This window comes from Pituophis catenifer, unplaced genomic scaffold (genome assembly GCF_029215685.1).
Source record: "Pituophis catenifer annectens isolate HBS135680 unplaced genomic scaffold, rPitCat1.0.hap2 SCAF_2, whole genome shotgun sequence".
NCBI classification, from domain to species: domain Eukaryota; kingdom Metazoa; phylum Chordata; class Lepidosauria; order Squamata; family Colubridae; genus Pituophis; species Pituophis catenifer.
The window spans coordinates 21,867,217-21,892,787 of record NW_027256882.1 but is presented as its reverse complement, the minus strand read 5'-3'; the positions used below and the strand labels follow the sequence as shown (position 1 = coordinate 21,892,787).

The window sequence follows — 25,571 nt, the reverse complement described above, 5'->3', positions numbered from 1 at the left end:
AAAACCTAAGGGACTGGTGTGGACAAACTCAGCAGCATTTCTTCATGTGGCTGTTGACAAAAATAGGATTTGCCAACATGATCACCAACATCCGATGACGGATATGGCAGAAGAAGAAGACCTATTAGATCCTGAAAAGATAATGTCAGAGCTTAGGTAGTGGCTGGAAGATTCCAGCCTACCTTGGTGGATTTAATAGGGGATCAGAAATTTATTTATTTATTTATTTATTTATTTATTTATTTATTTATTTATTCAATTTATATACTGCCCTTCTCCTGGACTCAGGGCAGTGCACAGCCAGAACTAAAACACATAACAATACAAAATTTAAAATTATTAAAACAATTATATACTTTGGCCCAAATTTAAAACAATTCAAATTAAAACCCATTGACAGATTAAAAGCTAAACAACTAACAAACTAAAAAAAAAAAGGGGGGGGTGTCACATTTTTTCAAATGCAGAAAACGTAACTGTCAACAATGGATGTTAAGAAGAAATCCAGATCCCATTTTCTGAAAAGCTGATGCTTCCTCAGAACCTGCATAGTGTAAGATCTGAGCATGTTGATATTTCAATGTGAACAGCACTTCTTCTTTTGAACTACTTTGTCAAGAGTAACTTTGCTCTACCTACTGATTCTTAGATCATTTCTCTTAATGGACTGATTGAAAGTATAAGTAACTTATTGGGATTTATTGGCTTTGGAAAACTAAGTGTTAAATTTATAAGTGTGATTTAAGTTTAAGTGGACTAACTGATTTGTTTAGAGTATTAATTAATTCTAAAGTACCAATTAGATAATTAACTGATCTAACATTATTCTAATACTAAACAGATTAATTGATTACTACATTAAATTGACTAATTACTATTAACGGCTTCAGAATATTGAAGGGGGGATAGGGAGCAACGTAGATAAGTGACTAAATACCAAAATAATTCATTAATAGACTAGAATATCTATTACCTATTGGGACAGGGTAGAGTAATAATTAATACCCTTGGGTTCATCTTAGTTATATGCTACTTTGGAGGAGGCTCCTCTGCTTAACATAAATGTCTAGATCCTCAATTAAGACCAGAAAGAAGCTCCCAATATCAACAGCAGCTATGGCACCAATCACGACTCCTCCTACTCCGCATAAATCTATGGAGGCAGTAGCTGCAGCCGAGAAGACCTCTATCCTTCAAGGAATTCAGAATTTACTATATGCCATACAGGAAACTATGACAAAAAACCAGGAGGCCACAGCGAAGGACTTGGCTGAATTGAAACAGGAGATGGGAAGTGAAACAAATCTCTGAGAGATTGAATGAAGTGTGTGTGACAATGGAAAAGCATGAGGGCCAGATCCAGGAGGTAGCTACAAATGTGGAGAAGGTGGAGGCGGTGATAGAGAGGCGTGAGTTACAACAGCTATTGGTCAATAGCTTGAAGATGATATAGTTTAGCTTGAGATGGAGAAGTCTGCCCACATCCTGAGATTTCAAAATATTAGGGAGGAGCCAGAAGAAAACTTGGAAGATAAGATGGTTGAGATGGTTGCAGGGATCCTGCAGAAAGACATGCAAATGGTACACAATGGCATTAACGAATATTTCCGGATTTTTACATCATTTAACAGGAGACAGAATCTCCCGAAGGAAGTTCATGTAAAATTTAGTAAGAAATCGTTACGAGAGGATGTATATCAGAGATAGAAGGACCAGGTGATAAAATATGCTGGCCAACAGGTCACTGTTTTGAGACAGGTGCTGAAGAAGGTGCGAGATCGAAGACGAAACTACCAAGCGTTGACAACACAACTAAGGAAATATAATGTGAGATATAAATGGCTACTTCCAGATGAGCTGATGGTGACATGGCAGGGGAAGAGAGTATGTCTTGAGACCCCGCAAGAAGCTGATGAATTTCTTGTAAGTGAATTTGCAACTTGGGAAAGGGAAGGAGGAAGGGAAAGTGAATATGTGGCAGATAGTAAGGGTCAGGAAGGAGGGCAGGAGGAGAAAGGAGCAGCAGGAGTAAGAGACGAAGAAGAGGAGATTAACCAACGGGTAACTAGACAGACAACTAGAGCAAAGAATGCAGATAAGTAAAGATGGAGGAGGAAATATGTTTGTTTTCACTAAATATAAATGGTTTGAATGCACAGGTGAAGAGAGGGCGGGTTTTTAAGAATTTAATAAAACTAAAAATGGATGTCATATGCCTCCAGGAAATGCATATTAAAAAAACAATGTGAATGCATTTTGCAATGTCCTGAACTTGGTAACCTGTATGCTACGTTAGCTGACGAGAAGCAAAGAGGTGTGGCCTTCTATGTTAGGAATTGCCTGGAATCTAAATTAATCTATATGGATGACGAGGGCAGAATTCTAATGCTGGAGATCTGTATAGGCCAGCTACGGTCCTCTTGGTAGGAATATATACCCCAAATAATGGACAGTCTGATTTCTATCGAAAGGTGTATCAAAAACTTATTGAGTTGCAATATGATCATATAACCATACTGGGTGATTTTAATGCAGTAATTGACAGGGATTTGGACTACTTACCGGGAAATACTCAAAAGAGAGAAAATAGGAGAATATTTCCCAAAGTATATGCAGATATGAAGGATAAGTTAGGTCTTACGGATCTATGGCGAACGTTCCACCCTCAGACAAATCAATATGCCTTCTTCTCTCCCAGGCATAAATCTTGGTCGAGGCTGGATATGATGTGGGCAAATACAGATTTAAAGACCAGAACTGTAGCGATAGAGATAGAACAATACCTGGGCAGACCATAGTCCATTATTGGTTAGGTGGAAAAGGGATATAATTAAAAGAAATAAAAGGTGGATGTTGAGAGCAAGCATTTTAACGGAGATGGAATTTCAACAAATGGAAAAGAGAGAAATGGAAGCCTTCTTTAGGGTCAATGACAATAAGGAAACCTCGATACAGATTTTGTGGGATACAGCGAAAGCCTATATGAGAGGGTTAGTGATTAAATACACTGCGGGGAAGAAAAGACAGAAACTTATGGAGAGGGAAATATGGACAACGAAACTGCGGAATGCAGGAGGAATTTACAGACTAACCCACTAGATGCTAAAGCTAAGGAAGCAGTAGACACAAATAAACATCAACTCATATTACTAGATAAGAAGGAAATAGCACATAATATTAGAATGGCCAGACAGCATCACTTTGAACATGCCAATAGGGCTGGCTGGTGGCTTACTTATAAACTAAAGAAGGTAAGGGAAAGTAGACGGATAGATCAATTACAGGACAGGAGGGGAGTCGTATGGGTAGATAATGAACGGAAAAAAGGGTTCGCACAGGAATTCTTTTCACAACTGTATGCTAGTGAGCAAGTGCCGCATGAGAAAATTAAGATATATTTGGAACAGTTGGATCTTCCCAAATTCCCAGAATCAGTCAAGGAGTTGTTGAATAAAGAGATTACGGAAGGAGAGATAGAGATTGCGATCAAGAGGCAGAAGACCGGTAAAACCCCTGGCACTGATGGCTTGCCTGCAGAGATCTATAAAACTTTTCCAGATTTGTATATAAAATATATGAAGGAAATTTTTAATATGGTGTTGATGGAGTCAAAGGCCCCCAAATCATGGCTAGAGGCCTATATCTCTCTAATACCTAAGGAAGGAGTGGACCAAACACTTATACATAACTATAGACCTATCTCACTTTTAAACGTCTACTATAAAATTTTTGCAGCTATAATGGCAGCTAGATTTAAGAAATACCTTAGTGAATTTATCCACATAGATCAAAATGGTTTCCTACCAGCTAGACAGTTGAAAAATAATGTACGGATTATAATGGATGCCCTGGAATATTACGAGGCCCACCCTGAGAAGAAGGTGGTGTTCCTCTTTTTGGACACCCAGAAAGACTTCGATAGGGTCAACTGGAATTATCTAATATTACAACTGAAACAGATGGAGGCTGGCGATTATTTCATTAATACAATCCAGGCAATTTATAATCAACAGAAGGCCAAGATTTTGGTTAATGGAGAAGAGTCGGAGGAGGTGACGATAGCGAAGGGAATGAGACAAGGCTGCCCACTCTCCCCATTACTGTTTATATTCACGCTAGAACCTCTGCTTAGGATAATAAGATAAGAGGTGAGCATAAGAGGACTAAGGATCCGAGAACAAGAATATAAGGTCCAGGCGTACGTGGATGACCTGATCTTTGTCCTGGAAGATCCACTAATCTCTGGAGGGCGACTTATCGATATAATACAGAAATTTGGTGAAGTAGCTGGATTATAAATAAATAGGACAAAAACAAATATTATAGCAAAGAATATGACAGAAAGACAAAAATTAGAACTACAAAATACTTCGGGCCTACAGGTAGTTTGTAAAGTCAAATATTTAGGGATTTGGCCGTCTGATAGATGTTCATCAATAAAGGTGGATAACCATTTAAAATTAATTGAACAACTAGACAAAGATTTGGAGAAATGGGGGAAGATACAACTGTCACTAATGGGACCGATAGCCTTAATTAAGACCTACGCAGTGCCCAGAATGGTATTTCTCTTTCAAACAGCCCCAGTTAGGTTGGATAAAACCTTCTTTAAAAATTTGGACAGGGCCACAAATAGATTTATTTGGCAGGGCAAGAAGCCTCGAATTAAGTTGAAGGTGATGCAGAAACCGAAAGAACAAGGTGGATTAGGGGTCCCAAATACACAAGAGACAAATAGTACATGCAAATTAGTAGTAAATACACGAGAGACAGACAGAGAATGGGGATTAGCCAAGATATCAATATTTGTTCTTGTCTCTCTGGGAAACTGAAAGATGACATAAAGATTAATTCTTCATCTTAATCCATGCTTAATTAACATTTCTAAGGAGAAAATCTCCTTGAACTGCTCTGGCATAAACTTTCAGCCATTCACTGGCTCTTTACCTGTGGGATTTTGTAGATGCCCAACATGGCAGCCATGAGGATGGATATATCAGAGCTGGTCTCTTCCAGGAGAACCAGCATGTTTCTCTTCCTTCCACAGCTGTAGTTGGGAACATTGGCCTCTCCAGTGGAAAGCAAATCCAACAGACCATCCAATGTCAACATTCTGTCTCGAAAGTTGTCATGGAGGTTATAACCCAGGGTGAGGTTGGGCAAGAGAAGAGGATCTTTGTTGATTTCCTGAACGGCAAAAAGGAAGGACAGAATTTTCCGGTACAACACACTTGCTTTCCTGAAAAGATACATGGATTTTGCCATGATGTTACATTCAGTGAAACCACCAACCTAGAACTAAGGAGAAATTTCCTGACAGTGAAAGCAATTAACTGGTGGAAGAGCTTCCTTCCCGAAGTTGTGGATGCTCCATCACTGGAGGTTTTTAAGAAGAGATTGGACAGCCATTTGTCTGGAATGGTATAGGATCTCCTACTTGTACAAGGGATTAGACTAGAAGACCTCCAAGTTCTTCCCATCCAACTCTGTTCTTCTGTTAATGCATTTCATATGTGCTATTGTGACTGCACAGGTTTTTGTCCCCAAAGTTCCTCTTCTCTACTTAGATTATTTGAAAGTCAAAACAGACACACTCCAGACAATCTGGGCACTGTTGTCACTTGCACTATTCGCTCAATCTCAGTTTGAGAAGTCAAAAAATATCCCAGGAAAAGATTTTGGCAAACCATGTCTGAAAATGTAGCTCAGAAATCTGCATGGACCTCACCATGTAGGAACCAGGATTTGAGATTCCATCAAAGGGCCATTATGCATGTATTACATTTTTAAAGTGTGCATGTATGGGTATGTATGAGACTGAATGTGTGAATGAAGTTGGGGCAGAAAAGAAAGCATTTAAGAATTGAACAGAAGTACCAGCTTTCCCATTTTCTCTTTTGTAAATGGTCTCGATCCCTGTTTGCTTGAGAGAGTGGATAGAGAAAACAGAGGGCCTGTTCAAATCACTTTGGTATCAGTGGAACCAGAGGTGAGTCAAGAAGAAACATCTGAAGATGCCCATCACCACATCAGGGAAACAACAACTAGCTGTGACGAGTTTTGAGAAATCCATGGATCATTGAAGAAAACAATAGCAGAGAATTTGCTAGAAAGACTGGAGGCAACCAGGAGCTGACTGCTGATGTCTTTGGAATTGCGGTTCTATCTTTCTGGAAAATTTATTCATTCAATGTAATCAATTCAATGCAATAGCATTGTGGTCTCCTGGCTACTGTAGCAATACGAGATGCTAATAATAATATGAGGTTTATGTGCCGCCCCTCTTGTCCAAAGGAGACCCTGATAGCTATCTTCTAGAAAAGACTCAGAAAAGAAATCAGCCTTTTCTCTGAATTGGGACTGACCAATTAGAGCCTCCTGTCCTTTTCTTTGATGGCCATGCTGAGATCATAACCATGACCTCCCAAGCTAATCACCCTGAAAGATGAAAGCAAGTTGTCCATGTAGGGATCAGTTGGACAAGGGTGCTGAGCATTAAAGCTTCCTTTTGTTTCATCTGCTGAATGTGTTCCACTTCATGCTGTTTGTATACAGATGTGACTGTCGATCTAAGTAACTAACTAACCTCACTCTGTCAAGGACCTAGAAGTACACATCTCAAATGATCTATGCCCTAGAGCTCACTGTAACAGCATTGCCAAAAAGGCATTAAGAGTTGTTAACCTAATTTTGTGAAACTTCTTATTAACATCGAATTGTTAACTAGTGCATTCAAAATCTTTGCCTGACCAATTCTCAAATACAGCTTGTCTGCCTGGAATCCACACTGTATATTGGACATTAATACAATTGAGCGAGTCCAGAGGTATTTCACAAGAAGAGTCCTCCACTCCTCTGCTCACAACGGAATACCTTATGCCACCAGGCTTGAAATTTTGGGCTTGGACAATCTAGAACTACGCCGGCTACGGTCTGACCTAAGCATAGTAAACAAAATTGTCTGCTACAAAGTCCTACCTGTCAATGATTGCTTCAGCTTCAACCACAATAATACACAGGCAAACAATAGATACAAACTTAAAGTAAACTGCTCCAAACTGGATTGCAGAAAATACGACTTCAGCAACAGAGTGGTCAATGCCTGGAGTGCACTACCTGACTCTGTGGTTACTTCCCCAAAACCCCAAACCTTTAACCTTAAATTGTCTACTGTGGACCTCACTCCATTCCTAAGAGGTCTGTACGGGGGCATGCATAAGCGCACCAGCGTGCCTACCATCCCTGTCCTACCATCCCCATTTATTTGTACTCATCTCCTGTGTTCATGTCTATACTTATACCACTTTTCTCGTACATGTTTGACAAACTAAATAAAATAATAAAATAAAATAAAATAAAACCTCACTGCCTTCCTCCATCCCCATTTTTCCTTAAAGGCAACGTAACATAACATCAATCAACATCATGAGACTTACTGATAAACCCTTTTAGAAGGATTCAAACTGAAATTCTGCAGCTCAGGATCTTGAATATTTGTTGCAGAGAAGAGCCCACCGATGAGATGATCTCCTGGCCTGTAATGATTGAATGGGTCTCTTGCATCCCTTCCCAAAGTCAAGAAGCACTTGGTGCCGAGCATCCCACAGGCTGCCTGGGGTAACAAAAGCTCCATCAGAAGCAGAAGCAGTGGGTTCATTTCTGGGTTAGCCGAAGGAATCTCCTGCCTTGAATCTGATTTCAGAATCAGGAGAGCAGAAGCATTTGGAGACGTTGAAAGTAGATTGCTGCAAGACTGACTTTTCTAATATAATATGAAGTCCAGAGAGAATTTCCCCAATGATGGAAACTGGACCAACGCAGAAGCAGAGCTCCTGGTGTCCATGAAGCTCAGTCCAGCTTTCCAGGGTGACAAGACAACTTATACACTAATTTTCCTGATGCTGAATGTGTTGCTGCTGAGTCTGTTGACCTCCTTCAGACAATTTCCAGAGGGAAAAAGAATCCCTTGACATTTAGCAAGAAGGCAAGAGAGAAATCACTATCATTCTAATAATTAGCTGGGGAAGTAGGAATTTTGAAAAGTCCTCCCTGCAGGGTGAACTGGGATCCAACTGAAAAAGTCCCAATGTAACTCAACGTAGTGGATTCCCAGAAAGCATCCACAACCAAATTGTTCTGTGGGTATTTGGGACGCCTATCATTCTGCTGGGTTGATTTCCAGTTGCTTTTCTTTTATACTATTATATGTGACTGGTTTATTTTATAAAGTTGTGCTTTTGACGTGATGAATTTGCTGTTTTCTTACTGTGGACTTTTGAACATTATGATGCTGATGTGACCTTAGACTTACTGTGCATTCCTTATTATTCAGAACTTTATGTTTTAGGGTGGATACTTCATTTTTTTATTGTGAGCTGCTGTGCATCTATCTGGAATTGAATGCAAACAAATCAAATAGATGTCCAGATGTCCATCCATCCATCCATCCATCCATCCATCCATCCATCCATCCATGGATGTCCCTTTTCTACCTGGAAGAGTCAAAGAAAATAGTCAAAAAGTTTGTAAGAAATTTCTCCCATGCTATGTAACCTCAAACAGAGATGCTCAACATGAGACATCTCTGGTTCTTTCATACTGATCCAACAGGTAGAAAAGTCTATCTGTACCCCTCTGCCAAAATGAAAATCTAATGAGTAGCATTTCACCCTGAGTCTTAAATACTTTGTTTCCATAAATATCTCCTGCAAATCATGAATTTTGATTGTCCCTAGAAATGGTTCCATCCAGGAAAGAAGATTCCAAGAAAACCTCATCCTTTCCTTTCCTTTCCTTTCCTTTCCTTTCCTTTCCTTTCCTTTCCTTTCCTTTCCTTTCCTTTCCTTTCCTTTCCTTTACTTTACTTTACTTTACTTTACTTTACTTTCCCTCCCTTCCCTTCCTTCCCCTCTCCTCCTCTCCCCTCCTCTCCTCTTTCCTCTCCTTCCCTTCTTTCCTGTATGTATCTTTGTCCACTTTCATCCACTCCATCAAAAGTTTAACTCCAACAGTGAATCTGATGGAAGAAAAATCTGCTGTCAACTCAGAAAGCATCTCTGATCTGCTCTTGAGTTGCCATTGGCAAGAGGGATGGGCAAACTAACTCCGTAGCTGCGGTGACACAGCATGTAAGTCAAAACAAAAGCACATTCCAGCCATATCTCTGTTAAGGCTGTCTCCATGGTTATCCACAGTGACCAGAGAGGAGTGATCTCTACAACAAGCAAAATTGCTTCGATGGAGAATGTGACTGATGACTCTTTTTTGGAGTATAAGGCACACCTTTTTCCACCAAAAAAGAGGGTGAAAATCTGGGTTCTTCTTATACTCTGAATGTAGCCCCACCCAGCTTTTCAAATGGAGGTTTCAGAGGCTGAAAAAAGCATCAGAAACGAAGCTTCAGAAAAGAAGCCCCCAAACAGCTTCAGAGGCTTTTTTTTCTGAACCTGTTTTGGAGGCTTTCAGAGGCAGGAAAAAAAGTTTTTTCTGAAACATGATTTACAGAGTCACCATCTTGCTCCCAATAATCCTTTTACTGACCTCACAAGGATGCAAGGCTGAATCATCCTTGAGCCAGTCAGGATCGAACTCTTGCTGAATGAGCAGTGAGTTCGCCTGCAATACTGCTGTCATGGTTGATTCGCTACGCAATCTTGCTCTTTTGTTGTTAGTTGTGAAGTCGTGTCTGACCCATCGTGACCCCATGGACAATCTTCCTCCAGGTCTTCCTGTCCTCTACCATCCTCTGGAGTCCATTTAAGCTCACTCCTACTGCTTCAGTGACTCCATCTAGCCACCTCGTTCTCTGTCATCCCCTTCTCCTTTTGCCCTCAATCGTTCCTAGCATTAGGCTCTTCTCCAGTGAGTTCTTCCTTCTCATTAGGTGGCCAAAGTATTTGAGTTTCATCTTCATGATCTGGCCTTGCTTGCAACCAGACAACTATAACAGGAGGGGGAAGGGAAGGCCTTGGAATCTAAGGGAGGCTTGGGAAGGAAATTTGGAATGCAAGTGTGTCAACTGGAAGTCTGAGACAGATCCAATATCTCAAGGTCACCAGCTGGGGAAGTCCGAGGCAGACAGACTGTTCCCAAAACAAAGGAAGTGCAAATGCATGGTGGACAATGGACAATGGGAGGTCCGGGGTGGTGGGGGTGGGGGTGGGGAGGGAAAGTTTTGCTATGTTATTTTGACAGGAAATCATTAGAACTGGCTTTTCTCCTGTACCTACATGGAATCTTCAGTAAAGTTACCTTATTTTTCCGAGTATAAGATTCACTTCCCCCACCTAAAAGAGGCTGATAACTTGGGTGCATCATATACTCCGGATGTAGCCCCACCCACCATCCGGCCCCCATCCTTCAGCCTCAGCACATCCTCTTCCTGGCTGCAGAGATTGCCACAGACAATGGCTCTCATTTTCAGCCTCCAAACGCTCCGTTTGAGAGCCGTTCAAGGCTGCAGGGATTGCCAAAACGCTCGCCGCTTATTGCTGCCTATGCACATTGTGTTTTTGGCCTCTGTGCATCGCGTTTTAGGCTTCAACATGTCAGGGCATTGATTAATCCCATGTTTGGGTCTGGGACAATCACCCTGATTTAATTAGAGGATGGATCGAGGCTTCCTCCAAGTTGCAATATTCTGATAAGAAAACCCGAAGAAAAGTTCTCTAATAAAACTCATTTATTTGTTATAAAGAAAATAAAACACCTCACTAACTAAGAAAGATAATGGTTACATTTTGAAATATTTCGGACCAGTTTCTTTCCAGCAACCGGCAGCCGTGGCATGAGAACAAAGGGAAGAGATGTGTGAAAGAATGTGGGTGGATGGACATGCGTAGTAGCTTTTGATAACAATTCTTGGCAAGGTACGGAAAGTCTGACAGTCCAGAAATAATTAGCTCAGCTGGCAAATAAAATAACGCAGTGACACAGCATGCCCCATTTTTGGCTTCTGCACATCATGTTTTTGGGTATCGATGGGCGACAATGTGCTTTTTACGATCCCTGCAGCCATGAACGGCTCTCAAATGGAGTGTTTGAAGGCTGAAAACGCGAGGCGCGGAGCCCAAAATGGCAACCCATTTTGCCAAAGCTATTGCCTTGTCTTACTGCTTCCACGCTTCGCCTGCTTTACTAAATGGAGCTCTCTCTGACAATCAGCTGTGCTTCTTAAGCTGTTTATAAGCCCCAGTGCATGCTCACAACCAGCCAAGTAATGTGTGCTAAAGCTGACCAGGCTAAGGAAGCTAGCCAGATGAATACCTGGTAGGCAGAGGCAGATTTTTTTTTTTCTATTTTCCTTCCCAAAAACTAAGGTGCCTCTTAAACTGTGGAGCATCTTATACTCCAAAAAATATGATATACTCTTCGTAAAAAAATGTCCCAGGAGTTTCTTTTGCTGTCTAACCCAATGGGACAATTGAGAACTGCATTCTAACTGACTGACTGACTGACTGACTGACTGACTGACTGACTGACTGACTGACTGACTGAAGCTGATGTAGATGGGATGTTCAGTTGCCTTTTTGTTTTGTAACTACATGAACTTAGTGTAGATATAGAGTTAAAGGCAGGGCAAGCATATCATTGACTGGGAATCTTGGATTCTGGGAATCCTGAATTATGCCTACTTTATCACTTTATGGCTGAAGGCTGTACAATTTAAAGCTTTGTTTTTACTTTGTATCTTGTTGCAAAAATGTATGTAAAACTTGTTGGTTTGAGAGCTGTTGTGCTTGAGGCGTAAAATATTCCTGAGCATCTTTTTTTGGTCAGAAGTAAATATTTTATTATTATCTCCATCCTCAGGGTGTTTTATTGGGCCTTGCATACCAGCACTGAATCCAGAGATTTGGAATGTTTCCAAAAATTTCCTTTCTTGTGCAATAGATTCTCTTTTCCAATTTCATTTTGGAAAAAAAAAATGTGTAGGTATCTTCAGTGCTTAGCCATCCTTTCCCCTTTCAATCAAATATTTCCTATCCTGCCAACCCAATCAGGGTTTCTTGGTCAATTCATTGCTTTGCTTACATAATCTCTCCTGTCACCTTTCTCTTTGCAAGCAGGAACATCATACCACCATCTCCCACACAATCCTGGCCTCTTAGTTCCATTGTGGGGTCTATTAGTCTCAACTCTCCGCTGATAAGGCTGACACCTCCCACTCAACCCACTATGGAGGAATGGCTGGTGAATTTTGTAGAGTAGCTGAAATGGATAAATTAATTTCTTTCATTAGAGAAAGGAAATGATCTACATTAATTCTTGGTGAATATTTTTTATTCTCCTTATGTACCCTGAGAGCATATGCACCTAAGACAAATTCCTTGAGTGTCCAATCGCACTAGGCCAATAAAGAATTCTATTCTATGTTACCTAGTTTGGGACATGAAACATAGGGAGCACCAAGGACCCCACAAATAAAAAGAAATGAACTTCTGATCTATAGTTTTGATTGTTAGACAGAATAGATTATAGGGGGAAAATACTTTCTTCTACCTGTTTGGTAGATCTTAATAATTATAAATATTTTATTAGTGAATTAATGTCCCTTGGATAAAAAAAAAAGGTTACAACCATTTATGTTGCAGCTTTATTTTGCCCAATTTTTTAGCCTTATTTCTCTGATTCTGAGACATTAAAAACACTTTTCCTTTTGTAAAAGTAATCTGTTCACTCCAGAGGTGGGTTTCAGCAGGTTCTGACCAGTTCTGGAGAACCAGTAGGGGAAATTTTGAGTAGTTTGGAGAACCAGTAAATACCACCTCTGACTGGCCCCACCCCCATCTATTCTCTGCCTCCTAAATCCCAGCTGATCGGGAGGAAATGGGGATTTTGCAGTAACCTTCCTCTGGAGTGGAAAGGGAATGGAGATTTTACAGTATCCTTCCCCTGCCATGCCCACCAAGCCACACCCACAGAACCGGTAGAAAAAAAAATTGAATCCCACCACTGGTTCAGCCCTACCCAAAAACACAAATTGCAGGCACAGTGAAAAGCATTTATGGAATGGGGGATGTCCAAGTCTTTTAATAGGGTACAGAAACAAATGATGAAAAAATTTGGTAAATGTGATACATCAGAAAGAAACCAATGAAATAACAAAAGACATTTATTACATTTGACAAGTGAACAATAGAAAACATTGATTAGAGATTACTTTCCACATATGGTAAATTTATGGGTTACATCATGCTCTTTCCAAGATGGATTAGTATCTTACTTAAAACTTGCAAGTGTATTCAATTACTTTCAGAATACACTGACTAAGATTCAGTTTTGAAAAGGCTGTTTTTGCCCCATGAAAAAACAGAAGAAAAACATGTTTTCCTAAAATCTGAAAGGAGGTCAACACTGCCAGACTAAAATTCTAATAACATCCTCACTTAAAGGCTAATAATGAAGCCCAAAATGCTAAATAATACTACCAGACACAGAAACATAAAAACATGGAAATTAGGCTTAAGCAGGAGATCACTTCAAAAAGCAGCCTGATAGTGTTTTCTCCTGAAAAGTACCCAATGGGTGAGAATTATATTGGGTGGGAATTATATCCCCAGAACATCCAGCAGCATCACTTTTTTACTTCACTTTTGAACATCAGATGTTCCTTTGTATTCAGATCTGGCCTCAGCAAAATGATGTAACACTTAGGGATGAAGATGCAAACCAGCAGCCCAGCACTGGAAGCCAAGATGGAGAAGACCTGCACAGCAACCATGAATTTCCCTTTGGTGCTGAGATAGGTAGGCACAAAGGAGATCCAGACACTGCAAAAGACCAGCATGCTGAAGGTGATCAGCTTGGCTTCGTTGAAGGACCCAGGTAGATTCCTGGCCAGGAAGGCCACTATGAAGCAAATGGCAGCCTGAAAACCCATGTAACCAAGGGCAACATAAAACATAGTGACAGAGCCTTCATTGCACTGCAGAACAATCTCTCTAGGCTGGGAATACATGTCAGAATCAGGGAATGAAGGAAAGACTCCTAACCAGGTGAAACAAATGACAACCTGGACACTGGAACAAGAAATGATGATGGTGTTGGTCAGACTCTTGCCCAGCCACCCTCTCACTCTGTTTCCTGGCTTTGTGGCCAGGAAGGCCAGCACCACCATGACTGTTTTGGCCAAGACGGTAGATACGGCAATTGAGAAGATGATGCTGAAAATTGTTTGTCGGAGAAGGCAGGTGGTTCTCCTTGGCCACCCAATGAAGAGAAAGGAAGTCAAGAAGCAAAGAAGAAGGGAGACCAGGAGGATATAGGAGAGGTCCCGGTTGTTGGCTTTGACAATTGGAGTTTCTTGGAATTTAATGAAGATTCCCAAGACTAAAACTGTGGTTAAGATCAGGAATAGGGCAAAGAAAGTAAGAATAATTCCCAAATACTCTTGATGGGACAAAAAAGTGACAGTTTTGAGGATACACTGATCTCGATGCTTGTTCTGATACTGATTGTCTGGACATCTGGTGCAGTGGTCTGCATCTATAGAGGACAAATGTAATATTTACCATGGGCCTTGAGTTTGACACCCCTGATCTACATCATGTAGGGAGGTTTCTAATGGACTAGGACTAGCCAATTTGACAAGGTTGGAATATTCTGGTTTTCCAAAATGGAGTTTGATTCGTCCCATTACCCATTAATTGGAAGATAAATTTGAAATTCAGTAATGATATTGTTCAACTATTTTTGCTTTCATTTTGTCCCACCAAATCCCAATGGTTAATGATTAAAAAGGGGCAGATAAAGTTGTCTGGTTCTCTCTCTAATCGCCATAATGAGGAGAGGTTCCTCTCTGGTAGCAATGTATTCCCCCAAATAGATTCTCCACAGGAAACACAGAGTATTTGTGTATAAATGTTTTATTTTGGCTGTTCACCACCCTGAGTCCGAAAGGAGAAGGGCGGTATAGAAATTGAAATAAATAAATAAATAAATAAATAAATAAATAAATAAATAAATAAATAAATAAATAAATAAAATGAATAAATACTCCTTGGATACTTTGGAGGAAGATGGTTAGGCAGAAATGTGTCTATCCCGAGTCCACCCTGGAATGGAGGAGATGGCAAGATTACTGGCTAGGTCCTGTGTGAGTTGGCTGTTAGGCCTGGAAGCCAGCTTTTTCATTGCATCTTCAGGCCTGCCACATTTACTATTTACTGTGAAGGGGGTTATTGTATGGAGCATGGGTGATATATACCGGTAGTCATAATAACATTCCTTTTTCAGAAAGTCAAGGACATCTTTACCTGCAGCTGGAGGGTTAGAAATGGGAGGCATCTCCAGTCAGCATGGTGTTTGGATTGGGCCATGTGATGGACATGTGGGTGTTGGGCAGGGACTTGAACTTTCCTTTGGGTGAGGAAAACCTGTAAACTTTCAGATTTGGGTTTTCCCAGATGTGCCAATATGACATATTCAATAAAATGTAACTTTGAGGAAAGTCGAGCCTCGGAGTTTTCTTTCATTGGGGGTGTTACTTGGAACCCTGACATTGGAGATTTATTTATCTCAATGGAGAGCTTCATACTGTAGAAGCAACATCATTCTGTTTGTCATGGTGAAACAACGGGCTGCTTCATGTCACTTGAACTGATCCTTCACAAAGTCACATACGCTTCTTGATAGCTGCTTGGCTTTTTCTACACTTAACCTCTCATTCCAATGAATTCTCCCAGCTCATATTATTGTTATATCCTTGGTGAAATTAATTCTGATAGTTAAATTAATACTCCCTCCCACTCCAATACCCAAATTAGAAATATCTTCTTAGAAAAGGTCTGCAGGAACCTTTGCTCCTATCCCAAGGGCTGTTTTGATTCCCATTCACCCACCTTCTTGGGTGGAAATGCTCCCTTCTGCACACGGGACGCAGTTGTAGCAACAGATTGGTTTTCCTTCCTGGACCACCCTGAAATATCCAGGCTGACAAGGCTCCACACACTGGGAGTAAGGCAAGGGCTGAAAGTGAACAGAATTTGCATTCAGAAGCATCTGCAAAACTGATTAGTTAAGAAATGAATTATAGTGTTGGAATGGGATGTCCAAATGAACATGGTTAACTTAATTGATTTTACTTCTCCCTTCCTCTTAATTCCTGTTTCCATTTCCCTCTATCCCCACATCGATCTCGCCTGGCTCCTTGGTTCACTGAGGAGCTGAGGGAGATGAAGCGCCGGAAAAGACGCCTGGAGAGTGGTTGGAGGGCCAGCCATTCTGAATCTGACCGAACACTGGTAAGGTCTCATATTAGGACCTACCTGGTGGCGATAAAAGTGGCGAAGTATAACTATTTTGCCACTCTTATTGCGTCATCAGATAATTGCCCGGCTGCCCTGTTTAGGGTGACCCGCTCCCTGCTCCACCAGGAAGCACGGGAGGACCCCTTGGAGGGTAGAGCCGAGGATTTTGTACAGTATCTGTATGACAAAATCGCTCAGATTCGGGAACATCTGGACTCTGACTGGGTAGATTCAGCGGGGAGGACAGAGGCAGGTCTTGTGAGTATTATCTGGGAAGAGTTTGATTCTGTGGCGCCCGAAGACGTGGACAGGATACTGGGTAGACTGAGCGCAGCCACATGTTTACTGGACCCGTGTCCCTCCTGGTTGGTGCTGGCCTCTCGGGAGGTTACACGAGGCTGGCTCCAGGGGATTATAAATGCTTCCTTGAGTGAGGGTGTCTTCCCTGCCGCCTTGAAAGAGGCGGTGGTGAGGCCTCTCCTCAAGAAACCTTCCCTGGACCCGGCAGTGTTGGCAAATTATCGTCCAGTCTCCAACCTTCGCTTCATTGCGAAGGTTGTTGAGAGTGTGGTAGCGCGACAGCTCCCCCAGTACCTGGATGAATCGTCGTATCTGGATCCGTTCCAGTCGGGCTTCAGGCCTGGGTACAGCACGGAAACGGCATTGGTTGCGTTGGTTGATGATCTCTGGAGGGCTCGGGACAGGGGTTGTTCCTCTGTCCTGGTCCTATTAGACCTCTCAGTGGCTTTTGATACCATCGACCATAGTATCATGCTGCACCGGCTAGAGGAGTTAGGGGTGGGGGGCACCGTCCTACGGTGGTTCTCCTCCTTTCTCTCTGACCGGTCGCAATCTGTGTTGACAGGGGGGCAGAGGTCGACCCCGAGGCCCCTTGTATGTGGGGTGCCACAAGGGTTGGTCCTCTCGCCCCTTCTGTTCAACATTTATGTGAAGCCGCTGGGTGAGATCATCCGTGGTTTCGGGGTGAAGTACCACCAGTACGCTGACGATACTCAGCTGTACATCTCCACCCCGGACCACCCCAATGATGCCCTTGAAGTGATGTCCCGGTGCCTGGAGGCCGTGCGGATCTGGATGGGGAGAAACAGACTCAGGCTCAACCCATCCAAGACCGAGTGGCTGTGGTTTCCGACATCCCGATATAGTCAGTTGGCGCCATCACTGACTATTGGGGGCGAGTCATTGGCCCCCACGGAGAGGGTTCGCAACTTGGGTGTCCTCCTGGACTCACAGCTGTCTTTAGAAGAGCACATGACGGCCGTGGCCAGGGGGACTTTTTATCAGGTCCGCCTGATTCGCCAGTTGCGTCCCTTTCTGGATCAGGACTCGTTAAATACGGTCACTCATGCTCTTGTGACTTCCCGCTTGGACTACTGCAATGCTCTCTACATGGGGCTCCCCTTGAGGAGCACCCGGAGGCTCCAGCTGGTCCAGAATGCGGCTGCGCGGGTGGTTATGGGAGCGACATGGCGCTCCCATGTGACCCCCCTCCTGCGCGAGCTGCACTGGCTCCCGGTGGTCTTCCGGGTGCGCTTCAAGGTTTTGGTTACCACCTTTAGAGCGCTCCATGGCATCGGACCAGGGTATCTACGAGACCGCCTTCTGCTACCAATAGCCTCTCACCGACCAGTACGCTCCCATAGAGAGGGGCTCCTCAGGGTGCCGTCGGCCAAACAGTGTCGACTGGCGGCCCCCAGGGGGAGAGCCTTCTCTGTGGGGGCACCTACCATCTGGAACGAGCTCCCCCCAGAGATACGGAGGATCCCGGACCTGCGCACGTTTCGCCGTGCTCTCAAAACTTTTCTATTTCAGCAAGCTGGCCTGGCCTAACTCCCCTCTTTTAAATTCTTAAATTTTAAATTTTTTAATTCGTGATTTTATAAATTGGGTGTTTTAATCTGTGTTTCGGCCGAAATATTTAATAATTTTAAGGGATTTTTAATATTTGTATTGTCTGTATTTTATCTTGGCTGTTCACTGCCCTGAGTCCTTCGGGAGTAGGGCGGTATAGAAATTTGATTAATAAATAAATAAATAAATAAATATTTTTTTCGCAGACCAGTCTTTTGCTGTATAAATCACAATCTTTTTCTTTGTTGGTTATAAATGAAAGAATATAGTCCTGAAGCATGAATTTGAAGGCAGTCAGGCTTACATATTGTTTGGGATGGAGGGGATTGATTGAGATCATGGATAAAACTAAAGAGATGGAACTCCTCTTCCTCTACCTGATTGAGCCACTGAGGGCTCGTGATGGCTTCCTTGTTGATGCTGAATTTGACTCCAATGGTTCCTTCTCTGTCTAGACTCCCAAATTTCACTCTGGTGGTCGACTTATTAGGAAACCACACCCAGCTCACAATGTCAAAGTCAGCCATCAAATCTCCATTTCTATCCAAATACATTCCTTCTATGGTGTTGTTGTAGATCTGAGGATTCTTCAGGAAATGGTGAAGCTACAGAATATAAGGAAAGAAGTTTTTACACAACTGGAATCATCTAAACAAGCTGATGTACAGAGATATAAGGAATTTGGCTTATTGAGCTGCAGCCTGTTTTCTTCTCAGGACAATTTGTATAGATTTGTTCTTCAGGTTTTCTTTCTCATGCTTATGCATGAGTTTCCCCCTCCTCCCTGAGATGTCCTGTATAATTATAGATTCATCCTTTTGTCTACAGAGTTTTATTTTAACATTATTTGGAGAGTTTCTCCTGTGCACATTGAATAACCAACACCGCAGTGAGCCTTGATTATTTATTTTGAGTCCTGTGTTTTGATTCCACAAGTGAGAAGATGGAGCAATGTAGAAGACACAGCATCAGTTTGTACAACTCAGTCCTGGAAATATGAATTGGCTTTAGGAAATTGGGAAGCAAATGTCAATATTTGTAATTGATTCTTTCGTCTGCTGGTTATCTGAAGAAAGCTTGAACACTGATTCTAAGAGAAATCTTGAATATTGATTCTGGCACTCTTCGGGTGATTTTACAAGGATATACACTGCTAATTGTAATATTAAGTACAATGTTGTGTTACATTATAATAAATTGGGAGAGAATCCAAAATCCCTTTCCACAAGCATCAAATTCTAGAATCTGAAGAAAGAAAAGCTCAAAGCACATGAGATAAAATAATTGTAGTGGTGTGTAACAAGACAACCAAGGTACAATTTGCCATTCAGCAATGCTGGAAGCCAAATGAAAAAAAGAAAGAGGAAGACAAGGGATCCTATGAAAGAAAATCATTCATAAAATGTACTTTTTTCTCAATGTATTTGACATATACGATGTTCACCATCTAGATGTCACCCTTAGTAACATACATGGAACCGATAAGGAAATACCTGCCATGGTTGTATGTTTTCAACTTCCACCTTGTCTTTTCTCTCCATCCTTGTCCTCTGGGATCTGGGTGAATTGACCACATTTAAGGCATGTGCCACAATCTGGATGGCATTGTAAGTTAAGGAGCTATCTAGAGAGAAGGTCTTTTCAATCTTCTGCTGAGGTAGAGTCTCCAAGTTCTCTTTCTCTGTACACCTTGTCCAGCCTTTCACAGACAAGGCAGGCTTCCCATATGAACAGTGAAATTTCTTAGTCATAAATGCTTCGATAAAAAAATAGAAATCCATGAAATCATCAAATTTGGTCCTTTGGCTGGTCTGGATAAGAAAAGAAAAAATGATATGGGTGTATCTGAAAGAGAGAGTATTATATGATAATTCAATGGTGAGATCCCACAAAGCAGTTGTGATCCAAACTTTCCCTTTAATAGGCTTTCGCAAGGATTTTAATATGTTTTCTAGGAAAAGGGCTCCCTCGATGAACGTAAACTCTGAGTAATAAACAAATACATTGATTTGGGCCCACAGGTTGAAAACAGAAATCAGATACTTGAAGTTCTCATCATTTAATAATACAATTTGTGAAAAAACAACACAGATGCCATTCTGAGCCAGCACAGGAACGAAGGTCTTAATGAAATGTTCTCCGTTATCGGTGTCTGCGGCAAAGACGCCAATGAATGTCCATCGAAAATAGAGCAGCAGTTTAACAATTCCCAGGTTTTGAGCACCTTCTTTGGGGACGGTCCGGTAGAAAAAAGGTAACTGAGTTTTATCACTCAGGATCGGTGAAATATAAGTGTAGCTGATCTGGAGTTAAAAAAAAGGAGATTTATGTTTTATTTGGGGCTTTTACTATCCTGCTCTATGGAATAGAGAGTTGGTCTCTGACAGAAAACCACTTGAAGAAATGAGAAGCATTTGAAATGTAGATTTACAGACGGCTGTTACGTATAAACTGGGTTAACAAAAATGACAAATGAGGAGGTGATAAGACACCTGGGAAAGCCAAGGAAAATCATCAAAGCCATTAAAAAGCGAATGTTAGAATATTTTGGACATGTGATGTGACACCCAGAAAAATGCGGCATCCTTCACTTAATCCTCCAGGGAAAGATTGAAGGCAAACGAGGTCCAAGCAGAAGGAGAACATCGTGGCTTCAAAACCTAACAGACTGGTTTGGACAAAAATCAGCAGCACTTTTTCATGTTGCTGTTGACAAAAATAGGATTTGCCAACATGATCACCAATGTCCGATGAAGGATATGGCAGAAGAAGAAGACCTATTAGATCCTGAAAAGATAATGTCAGAGGTTAGGTAGTGGCTGGAAGATTCCAGCCTACCTTGGTGGATTTAATAGGGGATCAGAAATGCAGAAAACGTAAAAGTCAACAATGGATGTTAAGAAGAAATCCAGATCTCATTTTCTGAAAAGCTGATGCTTCCTCAGAGCCTGCATAGTGCAAGATCTGAGCAATGTGAAATATTACTAATTAATATTTATACTCAATTTATAACTGTTAATTATGGTTGTATCAATATTTGTTCTTGTCTCTCTGGGAGACTGAAAGATGACATAAAGATTAATTTTGCATCTTAATCCATGCTTAATTAACGTTTCTAAGGAGAAAATCTCCTTGAACTACTTGCAGTCATTCACTGGCTCTATACCTGTGGGATTTTGTAGATGCCCAATATGGCAGCCATAAGGATGGATATATCAGAGTTGGTCTCTTCCAGGAGAACCAGCATGTTTCTCTTCCTTCCGCAGCTGAAGTTGGGAACATTGGCCTCTCCAGTCGAAAGCAAATCCAACAGACCATCCAATGTCAACATTCTGTCCCGAAAGTTGTCATGGAGGTTATAACCCAGGGTGAGGTTGGGCAAGAGAAGAGGATCTTTGTTGATTTCCTGAATGGCAAAAAGGAAGGACAGAATTTTCCAGTACAATGCACTTGTTTTCCTAAAAAGATACATGGATTTTGCCATGATGTTACACTCAGTGAAATTACCAACCTAGAACTAAGGAGAAATTTCCTGACAGTGAAAGCAATTAACCGGTGGAAGGGCTTCCTTCCTGAAGTTGTGGATGCTCCAACACTGGAGGTTTTTAAGAAGGGATTGGACAGCTATTTTTTCCGGAATGGTATAGGACAGTGATGGCTAACCTTTTTGCTGTCGTGTGCCAAAAACGCAAGGAGAGCTGCAGGGTCGCTTGTGTGCGTTCCCACACCCCTAATTCAATGCACTCTGCTCCCTGTGCATGTGCGTGCGACCCCCCAATGCTCCCCCTGCTTTGGCACGTGATGGCATGGTCGGACCACTAGGCCAGTTTTTTGCTCTCCCCAGGCTCCAGAGGCTTTCTAAGAGACTGGGGAGGACAAAAAAAGCCTGCCCTACCCCTTGGAGGCTCTGCAGAGGCTGGAAACAGCCAGTTTCCCAACTTCCAGTGGGGCCGAAAGGCCTGAAAATCACCTGGCTGGCATGTGCATGCATGCTGGAGCTGAGCTAGGGCAATGGTTGCATGCCCACAGATATGGCTCCATGTGCCACCTGTGGCACACATGCCATAGGTTCGCCATCACGGGCATAGGATCTCCTGCTTGTACAGGGGATTAGACTAGAAGTCCCCCAAGGTCTTCCCATCCAACTCTGTTATTCTGTTAATGCATTTCATATGTGCTATTGTGACTGCACAGGTTTTTGTCCCCAAAGTTCCTCTTCTCTACTTTGATTATTTGAAAGTCAGAACAGACACACTCCAGACAATCTGGGCACTGCTGTCACTTGCACTATTCACTCAACCTCAGTTTGAGAAGTCAAAAAACATCCCAGGAAAAGATTTTGGCAAACCATGTCTGAAAATGTAGCTCAGAAATCTGCATGGACCTCACCATGTAGGAACCAGGATTTGAGATTCCATCAAAGGGCCATTATGCATGTATTGCATTTTTAAAGTGTGCATGTATGGGTGTGTATGAGCCTGAATGTGTGAATGAAGTTGGGGCAGAAAAGAAAGCATTTAAGAATTGAACAGAAGCACCAGGTTTCCCATTTTCTCTTGAGTAAATGGTCTCGATCCCTGTTTGCTTGAGAGAGTGGATAGAGAAAACAGAGGGCCTGCTCAAAGCACTTTAGTCTCAGTGGAACCAGAGGTGAGTCAAGTAGGAGCATCTGAAGATGCCCATGTCCACATCAGGGAATCAACAACTAGCTGTGGCGAGTTTTGAGAAATCCATGGATCATTGAAGAAAACAATAGCAGAGAATTTGGGAGAAAGACTGGAGGCAACCAGGAGCTGACTGCTGATGTCTTTGGAATTGCGGGTTCTATCTTTCTGGAAAATTTATTTATTCAACTTAATCAATTCAATGCAATAGCATTGTGGTCTCCTGGCTACTGTAGCAACACCAGATGCTAATAATAATATTAGATTTACGTGCTACCCATCTTGTCCAAAGGAGACTCTGATAGCTATCTTCTAGAAAAGACTCAGAAAAGAAATCAGCCTTTTCTCTGAATTGGGACTGACCAATTAGAGCCTCCTGTCCTTTTCTTTGATGGCCATGCTGAGACCATAACCATGACCTCCCAAGCTAATCACCTTGAAAGATGAAAGCAAGTTGTCCATATAGAGATCAGTTGGATAAGGGTGCTGAGCATTAAAGCTTGCTTTTGTTTCATCTGCTGAATGTGTTCCACTTCATGCTGTTTGTATACAGATGTGACTGTCGATCTAAGTAACTAATTAACCTCACTCTGTCAAGGACCTAGGAGTACTCATCTCAAATGATCTAAGCCCCAGAGCTCACTGTAACAGCATTGCCAAAAAGGCATTAAGAGTTGTTAACCTAATTTTGCGAAACTTCTTATTAACATCGAATTGTTAACTAGGGCATACAAAACCTTTGCCAGACCAATTCTCGAATACAGCTTGTCTGCCTGGAATCCACACTGTATATCGGACATTAATACAATTGAGCGAGTCCAGAGGTATTTCACAAGTAGAGTCCTCCACTCCTCTGCTCACAACAGAATACCTTATTCCACCTGGCTTGAAATTTTGGGCTTGGACAACCTAGAACTACGCCGGCTACGGTCTGACCTAAGCGTAGTAAACAAAATTGTCTGCTATACCATCCTGTCAATGACTACTTCAGCTTCAACCACAATAATACACAGGCAAACAATAGATACAAACTTAAGGTGAACTGCTCCAAACTCGATTGCAGAAAATACGACTTCAGCAACAGAGTGGTCAATGCCTGGAATGCACTACCTGACTCTGTGGTTCCTTCCACAAACCCTCAAACCTTTAACCTTAAATTGTCTACCGTGGACCTCACTCCATTCCTAAGAGGTCTGTATGGGGGCATGCATAAGCTCACCAGCGTGCCTACCATCCCTGTTCTACCATCCCATTTATTTGTACTCATCTCCTGTGTTCATGTCTATACTTATACCACTTTTCTCGTACTTGTTTGACAAACTAAATAAAATAATAAAATAAAAATAAAATAAAATAAAACCTCCCTGCCTTCCTCCGTCCCCATTTTTCCTTAAAGGCAACGTAACATAACATCAATCAACATCATGAGACTTACCGATGAACCGTTTCAGAAGGACTCAAACTGAAATTCTGCAGCTCAGATTCTATATTGTTTGTTGCAGAGAAGAGCCCACCGATGAGATGATCTCCTGGCCTGTAATGATTGAGTGGGTCTCTTGCATCCCTTCCCAAAGTCAAGAAGCACTTGGTGCCGAGCATCCCACAGGCTGCCTGGGGCAACAAAAGCTCCATCAGAAGCAGAAGCAGTGGGTTCATTTCTGGGTTAGCCGAAGGAATCCCCTGCCTTGAATCTGATCTCAGAATCAATAGAGCAGAAGCATTTGGAGACGTTGAAAGCAGATTGCTGCAAGACTGACTTTTCTAATATAATATGAAGTCCAGAGAGAACTTCCCCAATGATGGAAACTGGACCAATGCAGAAGCAGAGCTCCTGGTGTCCATGAAGCTCAGTCCAGCTTTCCAGGGTAACAAGACAACTTATACACTAACTTTCCTGATGCTGAATGTGTTGCTGCTGAGTCTGTTGACCTCCTTCAGACAATTTCCAGAGGGAAAAAAGAATCCCTTGACATTTAGCAAGAAGGCAAGAAAGAAATCACTATCATTCTAATAATTAGCTGGGGAAGTAGGAGTTTTGCAAAGTCCTCCCTGCAAGTTGAACTGGGATCCAACTGAAAAAGTCCCGATGTAACTCAATTTTCCTTTCCTTTCCTTTCCTTTCCTTTCCTTTCCTTTCCTTTCCTTTCCTTTCCTTTCCTTTCCTTTCCTTCCCTTCCCTTCCCTTCCCTTCCCTTCCCTTTCCTTCTCTCCCTTTCCTCCCCTCCTCTTTCCTCCCCTCCCCTTCTTTCCTGTACGTATCATTGTCCACTTTCATCCACTCCATCAAAAGTTTCACTCCAACAGTGAATCTGATGGAAGAAGAGCCTTGGTAGCACAGTGGATTTATGCCCTGTTATTAACATCTGCTGCTTGCAATTACTGCATGTTCAAATCTCACCAGGCTGAAGGTTGACTCAGCCTTCCATCCTTTCTAAGGTAGGTGAAATGAGGACCCACATTGTGGGGGCAATAAGCTGACTTTGTATAAATATACAAAAATATGAAGGCTATTTCTTAACGCATTGTAAGCTGCCCTGAGTCTCCGGAGAAGGGTGGCATATAAATTAAAGCAAAAAAAAAAAAGAAGAAGAAGAAGAAGAATCTGCTGTCAGCTCACTAAGCATCACTGGCTTGCTCTTGAGTTGCCATTGGCAATGGGGATGGGAAAACGAACTCTGTAGCTGCGATGAGGCAGCACGTCAGTCAAAACAAAAGAACATTCCAGCCATATCTCTGTTAAGGTCGTCTCCATGGTTATCCACAGTGGCCAGAGAGGAGCGAGCTC

The 25,571-nt window shown here is 42.1% G+C and overlaps 1 protein-coding gene across 1 annotated transcript; it reads right to left on the bottom strand.

The window, feature by feature from the left end:
- Window positions 1-13,606: 13,606 nt before the first annotated feature.
- LOC139309989 (vomeronasal type-2 receptor 26-like) lies at window positions 13,607-25,538 on the bottom strand (the record flags this gene model as incomplete). The annotated part of the gene is made up of 5 exons (XM_070934172.1): window positions 25,461-25,538; window positions 20,234-20,425; window positions 18,500-18,727; window positions 15,843-15,969; window positions 13,607-14,487 (listed from the first exon to the last, which is right to left on the bottom strand). Coding segments are annotated over exons 1-5 (1,506 nt in total), but the record flags the coding sequence as incomplete, so codon positions are not given.
- Between the last annotated feature and the right edge of the window lie 33 nt (window positions 25,539-25,571).